This window comes from Podarcis raffonei, chromosome 1 (genome assembly GCF_027172205.1).
Source record: "Podarcis raffonei isolate rPodRaf1 chromosome 1, rPodRaf1.pri, whole genome shotgun sequence".
NCBI classification, from domain to species: Eukaryota; Metazoa; Chordata; class Lepidosauria; order Squamata; family Lacertidae; genus Podarcis; species Podarcis raffonei.
The window spans coordinates 57,394,375-57,410,099 of NC_070602.1; the positions used below are offsets into that span (position 1 = coordinate 57,394,375).

The 15,725-nt window shown below is 37.9% G+C and overlaps 1 protein-coding gene across 5 annotated transcripts in view; it reads right to left on the bottom strand.

Annotated features, from left to right (window-relative positions):
* Positions 1–15,725, bottom strand: part of CAPRIN1 (cell cycle associated protein 1) — a 34,462-nt gene that overhangs the window by 9,466 nt on the left and 9,271 nt on the right. For 3 of the 5 annotated variants that reach the window (XM_053388246.1, XM_053388269.1, XM_053388237.1), the window contains exons 3-14: positions 11,272–11,334; positions 10,815–10,901; positions 9,515–9,753; positions 9,318–9,400; positions 6,392–6,526; positions 5,369–5,421; positions 5,198–5,284; positions 2,571–2,726; positions 1,900–2,008; positions 1,373–1,434; positions 576–686; positions 151–300 (exon numbers count right to left, since the gene is read on the bottom strand). In XM_053388246.1, the coding sequence (XP_053244221.1) occupies positions 151–300; positions 576–686; positions 1,373–1,434; positions 1,900–2,008; positions 2,571–2,726; positions 5,198–5,284; positions 5,369–5,421; positions 6,392–6,526; positions 9,318–9,400; positions 9,515–9,753; positions 10,815–10,901; positions 11,272–11,334 (1,335 nt within the window). The remainder of the gene's footprint in view (positions 1–150; positions 301–575; positions 687–1,372; positions 1,435–1,899; positions 2,009–2,570; positions 2,727–5,197; positions 5,285–5,368; positions 5,422–6,391; positions 6,527–9,317; positions 9,401–9,514; positions 9,754–10,814; positions 10,902–11,271; positions 11,335–15,725) is intronic. The other 2 variants (XM_053388255.1, XM_053388262.1) reach the window with 2 other exon arrangements.

Sequence of the window (15,725 nt, forward strand, 5' to 3'; positions counted from 1 at the left end):
TAAATTGATAAATTACCAAGTACACTTTAGAAAGTTAAATGTATTGGAAACTATTACTACTGTCCACGGTACAATTAACCATTATGTAATCAAGATGCTGACTTACAAATGTTTTGCAATCTATAATAAATATGATTGCTTAGTACTTACTGTCTGCATGGACTGGAATGGAGCTGCATTAACATTGATTCCGCTGCTATGCAAAGGTTTGCTAGAGGCAGCCTGAAATACCTGAGGCTGGGATGCAGCTGGAAGAGGTGATGATGTTGGTGTCTGATCTGCACTTAAGGTTATTGAAGCCTGCCAAATAAATTTCAATCTGATGTTAGCAAGCCATGAATCAACTTCGTGTGATATCATATTATAAAAGCATAGGTAACTGATGGCCAAGCGTTCCCAAGACAAGGATAAGCTAAGATCCCTACTTATCTAACACTTATTATCATGCTCTATGTCTTTGAGATATGGACCTAAGCATTGTCCCTCTACACTACACCCATATACATGAGGTTCTGGAGCAGGTTACACTGAATCAGTAATGTCCCTCCTCCCCTTGCCAAGCAAAATGAACTTGCCTGAATCTGGTCAATTGATTCTTTCTGAGGCCGTTGTTCTGTTGAATGAGAAGGCTGATACATGGGCTGGGATGCTGTATATCCCTCACTTGTGGAAGAAACCAAGGGGACCTGTCAAAGTTTTAAAATTAAGCAGATACTCCTGCCAGGGCCTCTGGGTAAATTTCTTGCTATTAATCTCATATGGTTTTACTGACACCTGTGCTAACAACATTCTTTTGCTCAGTTCAATTACCTTTAGTATTCATTACTCCCAGTAAACAATTACAAGTTTTGCCAAAAGTTTTATTTTGCAAGTTTCCATCACAGGCAGATGAAAAAACAACGTTTTGCTAAAATTTTGCCACATTTTAGTATCTGCAGAACTGCATGCAAACATAGATGTTCATGCTCCTGAGTGCAGGCTAATACTAATTTCAAAATACTTGGGCCTAGGATAAGGACTTTCACATGATGAGGGCAGGAATAGGCCTCAGACATTCCTGACAACACACAAATTAAAAGCTTGTTATGAGCTAGGTGAACTGAGCTTACAATACACACATTAATCATCAGATACAGATGTTTCTTTCAATTCCTTGTGGACTGAGAAGAAAACACTGATAGGCAAAACGTTCACATGGGGACTCCTGAGGACAAATCCCAGGCCCAAACAAGTAATAACAGGAATCTGTCTTACAGAGCACCAAAAGACTGATGTGCCTCTGGCTTGCTTATGCCGACTGGCAGCAGCTCTCCAGGGTTTATGGGGAACAGAGAGGAAATTCAGCCAATAGTTGTCCAGGTACAGTTCTTACCTGTGTGGCTTCAGGTTGGACAGGAACCTGGGTGGACTGCGCAAGCCTCGATTCAGTATGAACTGGAAATATAGTAATATTACCCATAATAAAATAGTGTGTGTATGAGATGTTATCTGAACTACTGTCTGTTTAATATAAGCTTATACATTTCTGCTGTAGAATACTGCATTGAAATTAAACATTAGTTTTCCACATAAAACCTAATAGCTGCAAGCAGAGCCTCAGATTGTATCCGATTTTTTATTAATCAACTACTTGCTCTTTGTTCAGCATTTACAAGCCTGCCATCAGACTTCACCAGAATATAAAAATTAGTTCACATCCTACTAGCCTCACTTGAAAACCTATAAGATGACAAATGTTTCTACCAATCAACTCCCTTGACAATATTTAAATAATGCACATTTAGATTTAGATTTCTGAATGCACATTTCTAGATTTAGATTTCTGAATTTTTAGTAACTTAGTACTTCCAACTATACCAAAATCTTACTCCAACTAGATATTAATTTGATTTTACCAACCTGAAGGGCAAACCATCTGGGGTATATCCAAGTTTTGTGCTGCATTCATAGGCTGAGCTGAAACAATAGCAGGGTCGAGGGCCTGATTCTCAAATTCCAACATGGAGTCCTAGATAATTAAGACAAGATTCAAGCAAGCTACACAAGAAACAAGATCCCTTCAAAAGTACCATATATACTTGAGTATAAGCCAATGTTTTCAGCACATTTTTTATGCTGAAAAAGCCCACCTTGGCTTATACTTGAGTGAGGCGGATGGCAGCGGCGGCAGCAGAGGGACGAGCGACCCGAAAGGAGCCCTTTCTCGCCGCTGGTCCCGCCACCTCTCACAAGGGCAGGCACAGGAGCCGCGGTTGGGAGAGGTGCTGCGCTGTGCCTTTCGGGCTGCTTGTTCTTCCTCCGCCGCTGCCGCCACCACCAGGTTTGTGGTGTGGTGAACCGGCTTATACTCAAGTCAATAAGTTTTCCCAGTTTTTTGTGCTAAAATTAGGTGCCTCAGCTTATATTTGGGTCGGCTTATACTCGAGTATATACAGTAACCAGCAAGCCAGCCAGGGCTGACCTCTCTGAATTAAATGAATGCAAGTGAAATGTGCCCAATTTCAACTGGACTGTAATTCCCGAGAATCTCTTTTGACCAAATCCAACTATGAATAAGGAAAACAACATACCTGCATGAAGTTGTAGGGGCCTTGCATTTGTGCCATAAGGTCCTGTACTCGTTGTCTCCTAACAAGAGGATCTGCTTGAGCCACAGCAGTAAGCGTATGGGCATCTGGAACTGGAGGAGATGTAGCCTGTGGCTGTTGCTGGAGCGAATTTACCACCTACATCAGAAATGGCCAACACTGAGAGTCAGTCTGTCAGTTTCAGCTACTGGCCCACTATTATTATCACAACCGCTAAACTGGATGTGCAAAATATGATATGTAAAAGAATGCATTTCCTATAAAGGAAAGCATTCTCTTTTAAAAATGAGTATTATAACTTAGTATCGCTGCTTGTTCAGCTTCACTAAAGATAGAGAAGTGAAAGTTGGCTGCAGTGAAAGTCGAGGGCACTAACATCTGACAATCCACCACTGAAACCCCTTTATTGTCAGCATCTATTTTGCTCACATGCCTTTGATGTTGATTGGTAATATAATGAATAATGTTAATTTTAATCCAGACTGACAAATAATCTAATGGGTTCTGCTTGTGTTCAAGAATCTTTATCAAACATTCCCACTCATCAGTTATTCTGCAGGAATATGAGGAAAACTGGCTCTGATGTTGTGCAAAGTATATAAATGCAGTTCTTTCCTCTGCAAGAATATATGTTGCAAGATCAAAGCAAAAAGTAAAAAGGTATCAACAGAGTTAATTTGTGTTCCTTGAAAATATGTAAAATGTGCCCATGCGTTTTGCAACTGCGTGCATGCATGCTGCTTTTAGAATGCAATTGCATTTTGACATTTGAGGCTTTGAATAGCTGTAAGGCAAGGCTTGAAGTTCAGTTGAGCATTGAATTATTTCCATTCTTCAAGAGAGATTTCAAAGTTCTTTTTGCCTTTTGAAGACTCAGGAAATATTGGACTGGAGATACTTTATTTTAAGGAACTTTATACTACAAATGCCTGTGGAGAAAATGGAAGGTGAAACTTGAGCAGTGTTACTAATAAAGTTGTTTCCACAGGAAACAGGTGTTCGTGTGTATAAGTTGCTCAAAGTATATCTACAATTAGCCCTATAGCATCTAAAGCAGTGATAGGGAATTTCTGATTCTCCAGATGTTGTCCCAGCAAACCCAGCCAGCATCGCCCACAGTCTGGGACAATGGAAGGCATAGTCCAGCAACAGCTGGAGAGCCAAAGGACATTCAACCCTGCTCTGATTAAACACTTGTGGTGCCACAAGTTAGAGGCATTAAGGCAAGCAATGCAGTTTTAAATAGTCAAGGAATCATCAGCATTATCCAATACCTTCAAATTTTATAAGATTGAACTCCAAAATAGAGTGGACTTCAAAACCTGGTTATCCCAGAACCAACATTTAAAGTCACACCATGGCTCAAAATGCACTGGTAATACTGCTGTAGTAATGTAACTTGTACATATATTTCATTGCACTTTTTATTCTATTTAAATTTAGCTCTTTTTTGTCTACTAATGCAGACGTTTGGGGCTAGGTTTCCTGCCAAAAGGTTTTCTTCTAGTGCTAGAAAGTTCTGAGTGTTTCACTGAGCAGGCAGAATCCATATGTGAGACTGCAGAGACCATGAAGAATTAAAATAGCTTTAATATTCTTATTATCCAGAATTTCAAGTGTAACATTTTAATCTCAGGAACAGGAGAAACCCACACACACACAGTTACAATCTTAGGTAACAATTCTTCTTTTTTAAAAAACTATTTCATTTGATAACCATCAACATTTATCACAGATAGCCTTGCAACTACAAATGTTAAATGCTTGTGGCTTTTAATGATATATTGAAATTCCACATAAAATGCTGCATCCTGGCTTTAAGGTAGATGAACAAAATGTTACAAAGTCTACTTCAGATAGTCAACTGACAGATGCACCATCTCTTCAAAGGCTGAAGACAACTGTGGACAAAGCTGTAAAAATTACAATTAGTTTATATTCTAGAGTTAGAGTGAACCAATGTTTTATAGAGTTCTACCATTCTGAAAACATCTGTTCTCCCTAATGAATGGGTTCATTCCAATTTGTTAATGGAAACTATCTTAGGACAGACAGCATGCTGTAATTAGTCCTCCAATACCAGCAATACAAAGACTCCTGGAATATCAATATAAATCTCAATTACACTATTTTACATATGGGAAGGTTTAGTGACTGTAGGAGGAAATTATAAAGCAGCACTAGAGTGTTTAATAACAGATATAGGCTTGGATCCCCTTCCTGCTCACTTCAACCCCCTGCTCAATCTAAAAAACTACTTCTAAGTCTCAGATTCTACAGAAGAATGTCAGAAGTAGTACTGAGAGCTACAGAGGAAGTGGGATACTGGCAGAAATAAGAGGATGGAACTTGTATAAACACCTTTGTATCTGAGCCATTTTCTTCTAACTTGTCAGTCTACTTTTAGTTGTGTACTAGCTTGTGAAATGTGATTTAGTTTACATACTGAATTTTCGAAATTAACTGTGGGCAATAGCTAGCACTGACAAGGGGACTACCAGCTCAATCATGCTAAAAGACCACAATTCTCTTTAGATTTACAGCTGCATTCAAGCTACGAGGGAATGAAAACAGATTGTAATGTTACCTAAACATTCAGAACACCTTACCTCAACAGTTTCAACTGTCCACTCATCTACCTGTTCCTTCTCACTACTGCTGAACTGAGTCTCTGCCATGAACTGTCTGTTTACATACTAAAATAAAAGTGAGAGAGTACAACAGTAAGACAGTAGCATTCATTTTTAAAAGGTGCCTACAATCTTTCCACTGTTTAGTACCTCTGTTGATTCAACTTCACTGGGTTCAGTGTATTCTTCCGTTGGTTCTGGCTCTAAGAGGAAAATACATGATTTTAGGTAATGCTATACTGAAACATAATACATAACTTTTAGTTTACCGTTACCTTACAATTTTAATTTACTATTAACAATTTTAGTAGAGATACATTCATACAAGAAACCACTTTTTGCAGTGTTCCGAGCTTATATTTGGTGCTTTTCTTTGCTATTTATTTTGGGGTTTTTTATTTTGAAGTTTTTTCAGTTAATTTGTTTTTGTGACTGTGTGGATCCCAGTTCAGAAAAATTGATTGATTGATTGATTGATTGACTGATTGTGTGACTGCAGAAATGGATAAAAGCCCCCCATCCAAACAATGACTATCATCAGTGCAGGTAAGGAAAAAAAATAATTTTTATTTTTATCATCTACAATACTGTTTTATTTATTTTATAGTACAGTATGTTGTTTATTGCTTTCATTTGATGGATCAATGGTCTCGTAAGATAGTAAAATTCATGTTAAATTGCTGTTTTAGGGGTTGTTTTTGAAAGTCTGGAACGGATTAATCAGTTTTGCAATACTTGCTATGGGAAAGCACGCCTTGGTTCTGGAACTCTTTGGTTTTGGAACAGACTTCCAGATGTTTGAGAACCAAGGTACCACTGTAGTTAAATTTTAAGTACTTAAGAATTTAGTATGCATACAAGACGAAGGTTGGTCATAATAAGCACCCTGTAAAGGAAACATACCCAACACTACAAACTTTATCTGGTTTAGAGAACTACAGGTTGTTTGGGGAAAGCCACAGAAAGTTTTTTTAAATCAGTTTAAGTTTGTAGGATAGATATAACCAGTTACACAAGATTCTAGTTTTGTTTTCCATGGCCGGCTCCAATAAAATAGTAAAGGTTTCAGTAAGCCTATAAATCTACTGAAGTTGCAATTCTATGCACATTAACTTGGAAATAAAACACATTAACAAGCCTAGGATTAGGCTCCAAATATATTTTTTTAGTTACCAGTTTCTGCAACAGCATCTTCAACTGTAGGTGCAGACACCGTCTCCTCTTCTTCACATAATCCATTCTGCTGGTTGTGAGTGTCAAAGTAACTTGTTTGAAGAATACGTTCAATAACTTCTCTTAGGGCTTTATCTGTTATAAAAACACAGATATTTTTAAAACTGTTTCACCCACTAAATACCTGAGCATTTTAATTTTATCAAATTATTTTATTATTATAACACTAACAAAGGGCATTGCAGATTAATACCTTGCACTACCTACAGCACAATGATCTATTTTGCAAATTTCTGCATTGTTTATTTTTAAATAAGGACTTACTTAAGATGAAAGTCATTGTATGTAAATCCAAATTCTTCAAGAATAAATTTGTGTATCAATGGATGATGCACACACAATTCAACAAATTAGAATTTTGGCTCTTCAGTGTTTCTGGAAGTTAAAAACTATCCAAAGCCTACATGCAGGAATAAGAACTCCTGACTTGTTAACTTTCACTAACATGAGAATGGAAGAAAGGCACATGATAGAATAAAAACGAGAATTACTTGTCTAAAGGTAATATCCAATGTTAATCTTACCCACTGAAATCAGTGGCTCCGAGTAACGTAAGTACATTGCTTTCAATGGGTCTACTCAAAGTATGACTTGGTCAGGTATTATCCTAAGTGGCCATGCCACATATTAAAATGGGCAAGGACAAAAATAAATCATCTAAAGAGAGAAAAGGAAACAGAACCTCTACACAAGCAAGAATGAGACCATTTTTCTGTAGTGTTATATGGTGCAATTTGTCTGTCACTGAAGCCACAGGTGTATGAAGTATAAGAAAAAAACTGATAGGCCAAGCTCAAGCTTAAATAGAGGAACTGAGTAGCCAGGACTAAACTAAGGTCTCAGGTAGATATAGGATGCCAGTAAATGTCTGTAATGAACAACATTTTGAGAAGGGTGTGAACTTGTAGCACCATGCAAGATGACAGGTAACTGATAGGTATTTGTATACTATTTTGACAGATAAAGCAAAACAGGATCAGCAGAGAAGAAACAGTATTTTTTGCAAAGAAAGGATATGGACAATGGACATAAACCTATAGGAATCTCTCAATAGAAAGGACTTCGATATGGAAGTGATCACAAATTCTAAGGTATAAACTTTACTGATGATCCTCTGAGTGAAGAGGAACACAGCAAACCTGCTCAAATATGTGGGAGGTAACTATTCGGTCTTGGTCAATCAGACCAACATGCAGTACCGACAGTTGTCTCCACTGAAATGCTACCTTGATGCTCATCAAAGGCAAATTCAAAGCTCTGGGTGAAGTGACTAGATGTTGACACTTGAAAAAGACGAGAAGTATATGCCTAGCATTGATATAATCGTATCTTGAGTGTGCTTTTGCAGGTGTGATAGGAAGACACAGAAAAAAAATTTATCAGTTGCATCTGAACAATCTTGACAATTCTGCCAAAAAATGCCATGGCATAGTAAGCAGTCTAGGGATCGAACAATCCCCTAGACATGATGTGCATTTCCAAGGAAGAGAAAAAGCTGTTGAGTTCATATTTCTAAGTTCCAGCCTTCCCCAAGTATTCAGTAAAGCATGTATGAGTGATGCATCCCTGCAAAACTCTTAAGACATCTTATGAGTAAAATGTAGACAGAGACAGCAATGCAGAAGTGTTTAGAAAGTTGTGTTCAAACCAACAACTGTTCACTTAATACCAAGTTGAATTTTCCCAGTTAAAGTGACAGACAGCAGATTTAAGACACAAAAAGAAATACATTGTGACACAAAGCACTTCCCCCGCTGAGACAACAAAAGGAGAGAGCTCCATCAATGACAGGAAGCCATAGCATTCAGGAGAGCAGCTTCCATACACAGAGACAGTACCTCCAATTAACACTAAGTAGTGGTGTTCAGCAACCAAATGTACTGTGTATTTATGTCCTGTCTGAGAGCTATGCAGATCACTCATGAGACCTAGCATAGCAAAATTAGCAGGTCATCCTATAGGTGGCTTAATCTAAACACAAACATTCTGGACTCAATTTTACATATGCACTGCAAATGAATATTATGGGAGATAAACTATGATCTCAACCACTAAACCAGTAACTGAAACATGAAAACTATTTAAACCTAGATTATTAAAATGACAAACAGTTTCAACACACAAGTTGTACCCTTTAAACAAAAATAGCTTAGATAAACTTTTAATGACAAAATTCCTCAGCAAATATGACTAAATATAGTGATTTAAATACACTACTCTTGATTTGGTTCTTGAAGTATGTAATCACTTCTAAATATATTTTCTACCATAGCTTCTTTCAGCCACTGTAACAGTTAATTATTTTTGAAATAATGTTCTCCACTCCTTTAACTGTGAACAATTCTTCAGAAGGCTCTGGATTTATATAATATACCAACTATGACTGTATACAGCAATTCCATACCTTTTATGTATGACCACATTGTACTTAGGCATCTGTACGCTGTACATGGGAGATTCCATCAAACCACCTGAATCTAGTTTCTTTAATGTATTTGCTGCAAAATTTTACTCCAGCTATCAGTTACGACTTGATAGGCCTGTGAAATTATCTGTTTTACTACGTCAAATGAAACTTTCAAAGGCTTTTTTGCTAACCCAATTTCTGGAAAGCATGTGTTGCTAAGCGGTCACAAAATACTGATGAACAAACGGAAACCAGCAATGGTTTTCATTAAGTGCTGAGTAAGGTTACATGATAATAGAATACAATCTGCTGTAAATTAACATATTGTCAGCTATTCAGCTACTATATAACCACTGACACTGGAAATAGCATGTAACAGAATCACTGTGAATAGCCTAAAAGCTTGGTATTTGAAGTGCTACTTTAAGCTCTAATGTTAAGAAAGATAAACATACTTACAGGTTGTTCCACATACAGGCTTTTCCTTCCCTTCCAGTAAGTCCCACAGATGAATCGATGCCTGTTCATACTGTTCACTCAACCTTCAACAAAAATATTAATGGAAGCATAAGATACCTCAAACCACCTATGCTGCAAAGGAGATTAATTGGATTGTTTCATTAACCATATCAGAATCATTCTGGCAATCACAATACCTCACATTCATGTCCCGTTCAGGTTCAACTAGCTTGTAAAATTCATCTAGTGTTGACAGTTCCGTCTCTGTTAATACCGGCACTCCATTTGTTCCTTGCTTTAGGTCATTTCGCACTTCATCATCACCCAATTTGTCCAAAATAAACTGCAATTCAAGTACTGTTTTTAAACGTTTTTGCTCAGCTTCTTCTCTCATTAGCTGTTCCCGTCGAGCTGTCTTCTTTATTGTTTTTTGAATCTAGTAATAAAGTACACTAGGTTAACAATTAACTGTGACCAGTTTAAACTGTTACCCTCTCTTCACTTATGAATGAACAAAAAGTAAAATATTCCCAATTTTATCAGCATTTCAAATATTCTCAATGTTTCCCAGAAAGTTTTATGGAATGTGGACAAACAGGTATGCCAGCTGTCTTTCTCTTCTTCCATTCTTCCCAGTCCATTGCCTAAGTCCTCCACTCCCCATCATCTTGGTTTACCACCTTTCTAGAACTGTATCTCTGCCTCACATACTGCATTGCAGCATCATGCACTATCATCTAAAATAATACTGAAGCATAATGGAACCAGACTGCTGGAACTTATCAAAAAGGTCTAAAGAGATTCTAGAAAACCTGTTTTAATATCTGCATAATGTATGTGAAGACTACATAGGATCACAGACATTTTTAATCTTTCAACGTTTGCGATCTCAACAATAGAAAAAAAAAATCAACTTTTGACTCATGTTGTCCTCCTCTGTTCCTTCTTTTCAGCAGAGCTATGTCAATTTAGAACAACAACAACAACACCGGATAAAAGGAAAGGATTTGTCATCATTTAAAAGTGGGAGTGCTTCTTTATTAAACTTCTTTTGTGCTCTTTCAAATGTCAGAAAAATCAGCCCAACACTGCTACTAGATATATGAAAGATGGGGGGGGGGGTTATCCACATCAACCATATTTTAGGAACGTCATTCACAGGTACCACATTCATTTTGACCAATAGCACAATCCTAACTAACCATGTCTACTGAAATCAATAGGCCTACTCCCAAGTAAGTGGAATCAGGAGTGCAGTCTAAAACGTTAAACATGAACAGAGAAAAAAAATCTCACTGTCCAGTTCACAAATCACAGTCAAACCATGGCTTGGGAACATGGTGAGTGCTCATTTTATTTCAACTTGCTAAAATGATTCCCTTTTCCACTTCCTGATTCACAGTAGTCAGTTTGCCATGACACACAAAGCAGTTTGTTGCCTCTATGCAGCCAGTGCCCTAAGTGTCGTCTGAACTGAACCATCAACTTTTTACTTACATCCTGGCTCAGGGCCATGAAACTCCTCTGCAGTTCCTTAGCAAATTCCAGGTTATTACTGACTTCTTGGTGCTTGGACACAGCATCCTGGGGGAGGGAGGAAAATTAACGTTGCCTCTTTTGAAGTTTGAAAACTTGGAAGACTTTCCCAACTTTAATCCTCAAAAAAGAAATCTACTGTACGCTAGTCTTTACTTTAGTGTATAGACTTTCCTCCTAGTCATTTGCATAGAATAGTTCCATATTTTCCCTAATGGCAGAGGAAGTAAATGTGTGTATAGATATGGTTACAATGCACCTCCGCTGAATATAATAGAATATAATAATATAAAGTACTGTTATTAAGGTCTCTCATTATCCATGATAATGCAACAATTAGAACAGAATAAAAGAACAAGGGCTAAAAGAAGCCAATCTCTTATGAAAAATCTTTCAATATGTCAGTCAAAACATTTACCAACTGGTCTTGGTTAAGGCGTTCTCCTTTGTTCATTCGATCCTGATAATCATCAAGTTTGCCCTGTAAAGAAAGAAAAAAGTTTCACAATATACATTCCTCAAACAAATTTAAATGGAACTGACTATGTTATATACTTTATAGAGCATAGAAGTCCAGTTTTCCATGTTCCATTGTTTAACAGGAGAAATCAAGTGAAATTATTCAGAGACAAAATATCACAAGAGTTTTCTGAGATTAGGTATTTATTTATGAACCACTAGAATACATCTGGTAAACAAACAGTACTAGGATGACATTTGTATTATTTCTTAAAATATAATATGCATTTTCCCAATTTAAAAAGAAAAACAGCTATACTGTAACCTTAAAGGGAGTAGACATGTACCGTAAGATCAAAGTTTAAATGTTTATCTGACCATGCAACATTGTATCGAACTGCTGAAATAAATGAGTTATTTATTAGCTGCTTTTCAGGGCCAGGATGTCATAAAGCAAGATACAAAGAAAAGAAAGGCAACATAACAGGCAGTGTGAAGCACAAACAGATACATACTGAATTAAGCACCAAAGTTCTCTTATAGAAATGCAACAGAAAAGGGTATGGTGCTATTCCAACATTAGTCCCGTTAAAATCAATGGTGCTACTTAAGTAGCACTGAGTATGACTTAGCTGGATATTACCCTTAAGTTTTGAAGGAGTTACCGAAGGAGTTGCCAGAAATTAAAGAGACAAACAAATATTAACTGGAAGAGAATTCCACAACTGTGGGGCCACCACCAAGGATGCTCTGTATCATGTGTTCACCACCCTAGCAGGATACTTAAAAGCTGATAAAATTTTGAAGTTATAGAATTCCTACACAGATTTACCCCGGAGTAAGCCCCGTTCAATTCAATGGTGTTAGCTTCTGGGTAGCCATGTGTAGGCTTGAGCTTACAGGCTTTATACAATAGTTTAAGGAACACATTACATTTGTTTCTTTTAACTTGTTCCACAACTTTTTGAGCGTTTTTCTTCTGCTTTCCATTCCATTTTTTAATAATTCTTTGCAATATCCAACTTGTCATACGCAGAGTAGACGCATTGAAATAAAGGTTACTAAAGCTGCTTACGTCCACGGATTTCAACGAGTCTTTGTCTGATATCACCCATCCTTCCCACACAAACACACAGATTCCATATGCAACATTCACCACACAGAGAACCTCAAGCATTGTACCTGCCCAGGGGAATATTATCACACAAAGCAGTTTTATGTAGGCTCCTTATAGGACCATTTATATTAAAATTAATCATTTTGCTTTGAGTAAGAAATATTGTCATCTAGTTCTTTTCTTTAAGGTAGTATACTGTAGAATCATGAGTTGCAGGAAGTATCAAAGGTCATCCTGTCCAACCCAGACATAGCAAAAATCTATTACCATAACATTCCTGATAGGCAGCTAGCCAGCCTCTGCTTTTATCTTAAAGGAGAGTCCATCACCTCCTGAGACTATAGTAATGTAAAATGTTCTTTCTATCCTTTAGTCATATTTTATTTCTAATTTGATTCTATTTCTAGTTTGATTCTAGTGGTATAGGTTCTACTTCCTTGGAGTGACAGAGAAACAAATCTGCTGCATCCTTTATGTGAATGTCCTTCAAATCACCTCTTAAACAGTCACTTGTTCACCCAATTTCGTCAACCATTCCTTCTGTGACTTGGTGTCCAAACCCCTCAACTTATTCATCCCCCTTCTCGGGACATATTCCAGTTTTTCAATATCCTTCTTAAACTGCACTGCCCAATATCAGACTTAGTATTCCAGATGAGATCTGATAAAGGCAAAATAGGGATACCACCACTTTTCATGATCTGGATGTTGTAAAATTGTTTTAGCCTTTCAAACAGCAGTTTTGTGCTGGTGACTCGTTCTTAGCTAGATCCTAATCCTAATCCACGTACCATCATGGTGCTCGCCAGATGCTGAATTGTCCAACACCAATCATCTCTGACCACAGGACATGCTGGTTGGAGCTGATGGGAACTAGAGTCCCAACAACACTTGGGGGCATTACAGCGGCTATCCCTACTCTAGAATCTTTTTGAATACTTTTTTGAATACCTAGAATATTATTGTTAAACTAGGTTCTACCTACCAAAATACATGAATTTTTTCACTGTTGCCAAGGGTCAGCTCTAGAGTAGCTCTTCTTTTTGCCTGTTCTTCCATCTGCTGGAAGATCAAGTTGTCAACCAAGTTTCATTCTTTTAATAATCTGCCAGTTAATATTTATCCTCATTCCAAAACATTTTCAACTATTAACCTCCTTTCTTGAAATATCCAAATGGGCCTTACTAGTCCTGAATGACTCCTTCCAATTTTGGTAAAACGGTGCTGTATCCTTTCACTAATGTAGGTTTGCCTATTCCAAAAAGTGAAAATCCAGACAGATTTATTTTTAGTGCTGAGCTTTTTTTAGTTTTGCCCAAAGTTGTGGCTGCAGTATTTCAGATGTGTCCGGACATTTGGCAACCCTAACTAATGAGAAGCCTCTTCCACTCATAGATCCCAGTCTTCAGATTCAGTAGAATAGTACTTCGTTAGAAAAGTAACTCAAAATCCAGAGGAATGAATCTATCTGTGCAGACTTTTGTATAATAATTTGCAAAAGCTCATTCTCAGTATCTTTATGGTCTGCTGGTTTACACACAACTATTTGTGTGTCCTTATTCACTGCTTCTTGTGCCATATGCCAACTGTGATACATTGTGGCACTGAACTGTACTTCTACCTCTTGCATAGGAACTCACGAAACACTGAATTTCCCTCTTATTAATGGACTTCCTCTCTGCATTGCTGCAAATTATTGTAGTTAAAAACAGTGTATCAGGCAATAAATTTCAATTGTCCATGGGAACTAATCAGCAAGATTACCAATTCAAATAATCTAAAAATGAGTGTTCCATGTGCCTTTATTTCAGTGCTTTTTGTAGACTAATTGTTCTCAAGATGCCAGGTCTAGCCTTTCTGCAATCCAGGAAAAGTGAACATGTAATAAATTTTGGACTTATGCTTTCTGAACAACAGCTATCTCTCCTCCACCCCACCCAACATGCCACAAGGCAAATCTATTTGGAAACAGAAGAAAGTTTCAAAGTCAATCTGGCACAGAGGGCCTGTCATTTAAAGAAAAATGCTTAACTTTCACTAGGCATGCTACAATAGCTCTTGGCATCCGAGCTGAAAATGTGTCAATAACCATAGTATACAAACCTGTTGTTTATGAAGACACTCCTGGTTTGTACTATTAACTGTACTCTGTGCTCATTCACGCCTAGACTGTGATTAAAGCCAGGATGAATTTGTAGGTGGGCAGGTAGGTACGGAGCAGGTAGACTATTTTGCCGCACCTCATGTGTAATACAGCAAATGCAGTATTTGCGGAAGAGACTGGAGAAAGCATGCAAGCTTGCAGCAAGATCCCGTAATCGTGGTTGTAAAGTGAACATTTTACATCTGTATGAGGCCAATAACCTAGTACAGTGGTACCTCGGGTTACAGACGCTTCAGGTTACAGACTCCGCTAACCCAGAAATAGTACCTCGGGTTAAGAACTTTGCTTCAGTATGAGAACAGAAATCATGCAGTGGCAGCGGAAGGCGCCATTAGCTAAAGTTGTACCTCAGGTTAAAAACAGTTTCAGGTTAAGAATGGACCTCCAGAACGAATTAAGTTCTTAACCCGAGGTACCACTGTACAGTGGAACCTTGGTTCTCGAACGGCTTAGTTGACAAACAAATTGACTTCCAAAAGGCAAAAACCTGGCAGCAAGTGTTCCAGTTTTTGAATGTTTTTCAGAAGCCGAACATCCAATGTGGCTGCCAGCTATTGTTTCCAGGGCGCCTGCCCCAATTGGAAGCTGTGCCTTGGTTTTTGAATATTTCGGGAGTCAAATGGACTTACGAAGTGGATTAAGTTCAAAACCAAGGTTCCACTGTAATGTGGAACCTTGGTTTATGAACTTAATCCATTCCGAAAGTACATTCTTAAACCAAAGCATTCTTAAACCAAGGCGTGCTTTCCCACAGCAGCGGTGGACTCAATTTACAAATGGAACACACTCAACATGTTCTGCTTCCAAGGCAAAGTTCGCAAACCAAAACACCTACTTCTGGGTTTACAGTGTTTTTAACCCAAGTTGTTCATAAACTAAGCTGTTGTTAAACCAATGTAACCCCGTAGATTTATTTAACTCTCCTACTACGAGTACACCTAGCTGCTCCACTTTTAGAAGAATTTTAGGAACAACTATAAAAATAAAATGATGAAGAATCCAGGGACTCTCCCCCTCCTGCTGCGACCAGCTCCCCTTCCCCATGTCTCCTAGAACTTGCAGAGAAATGAAACTGGAAGAGCAGAGGGTGGTTGTGCGCAGACACAACCTGATACTTCATGGGAAAGACCCT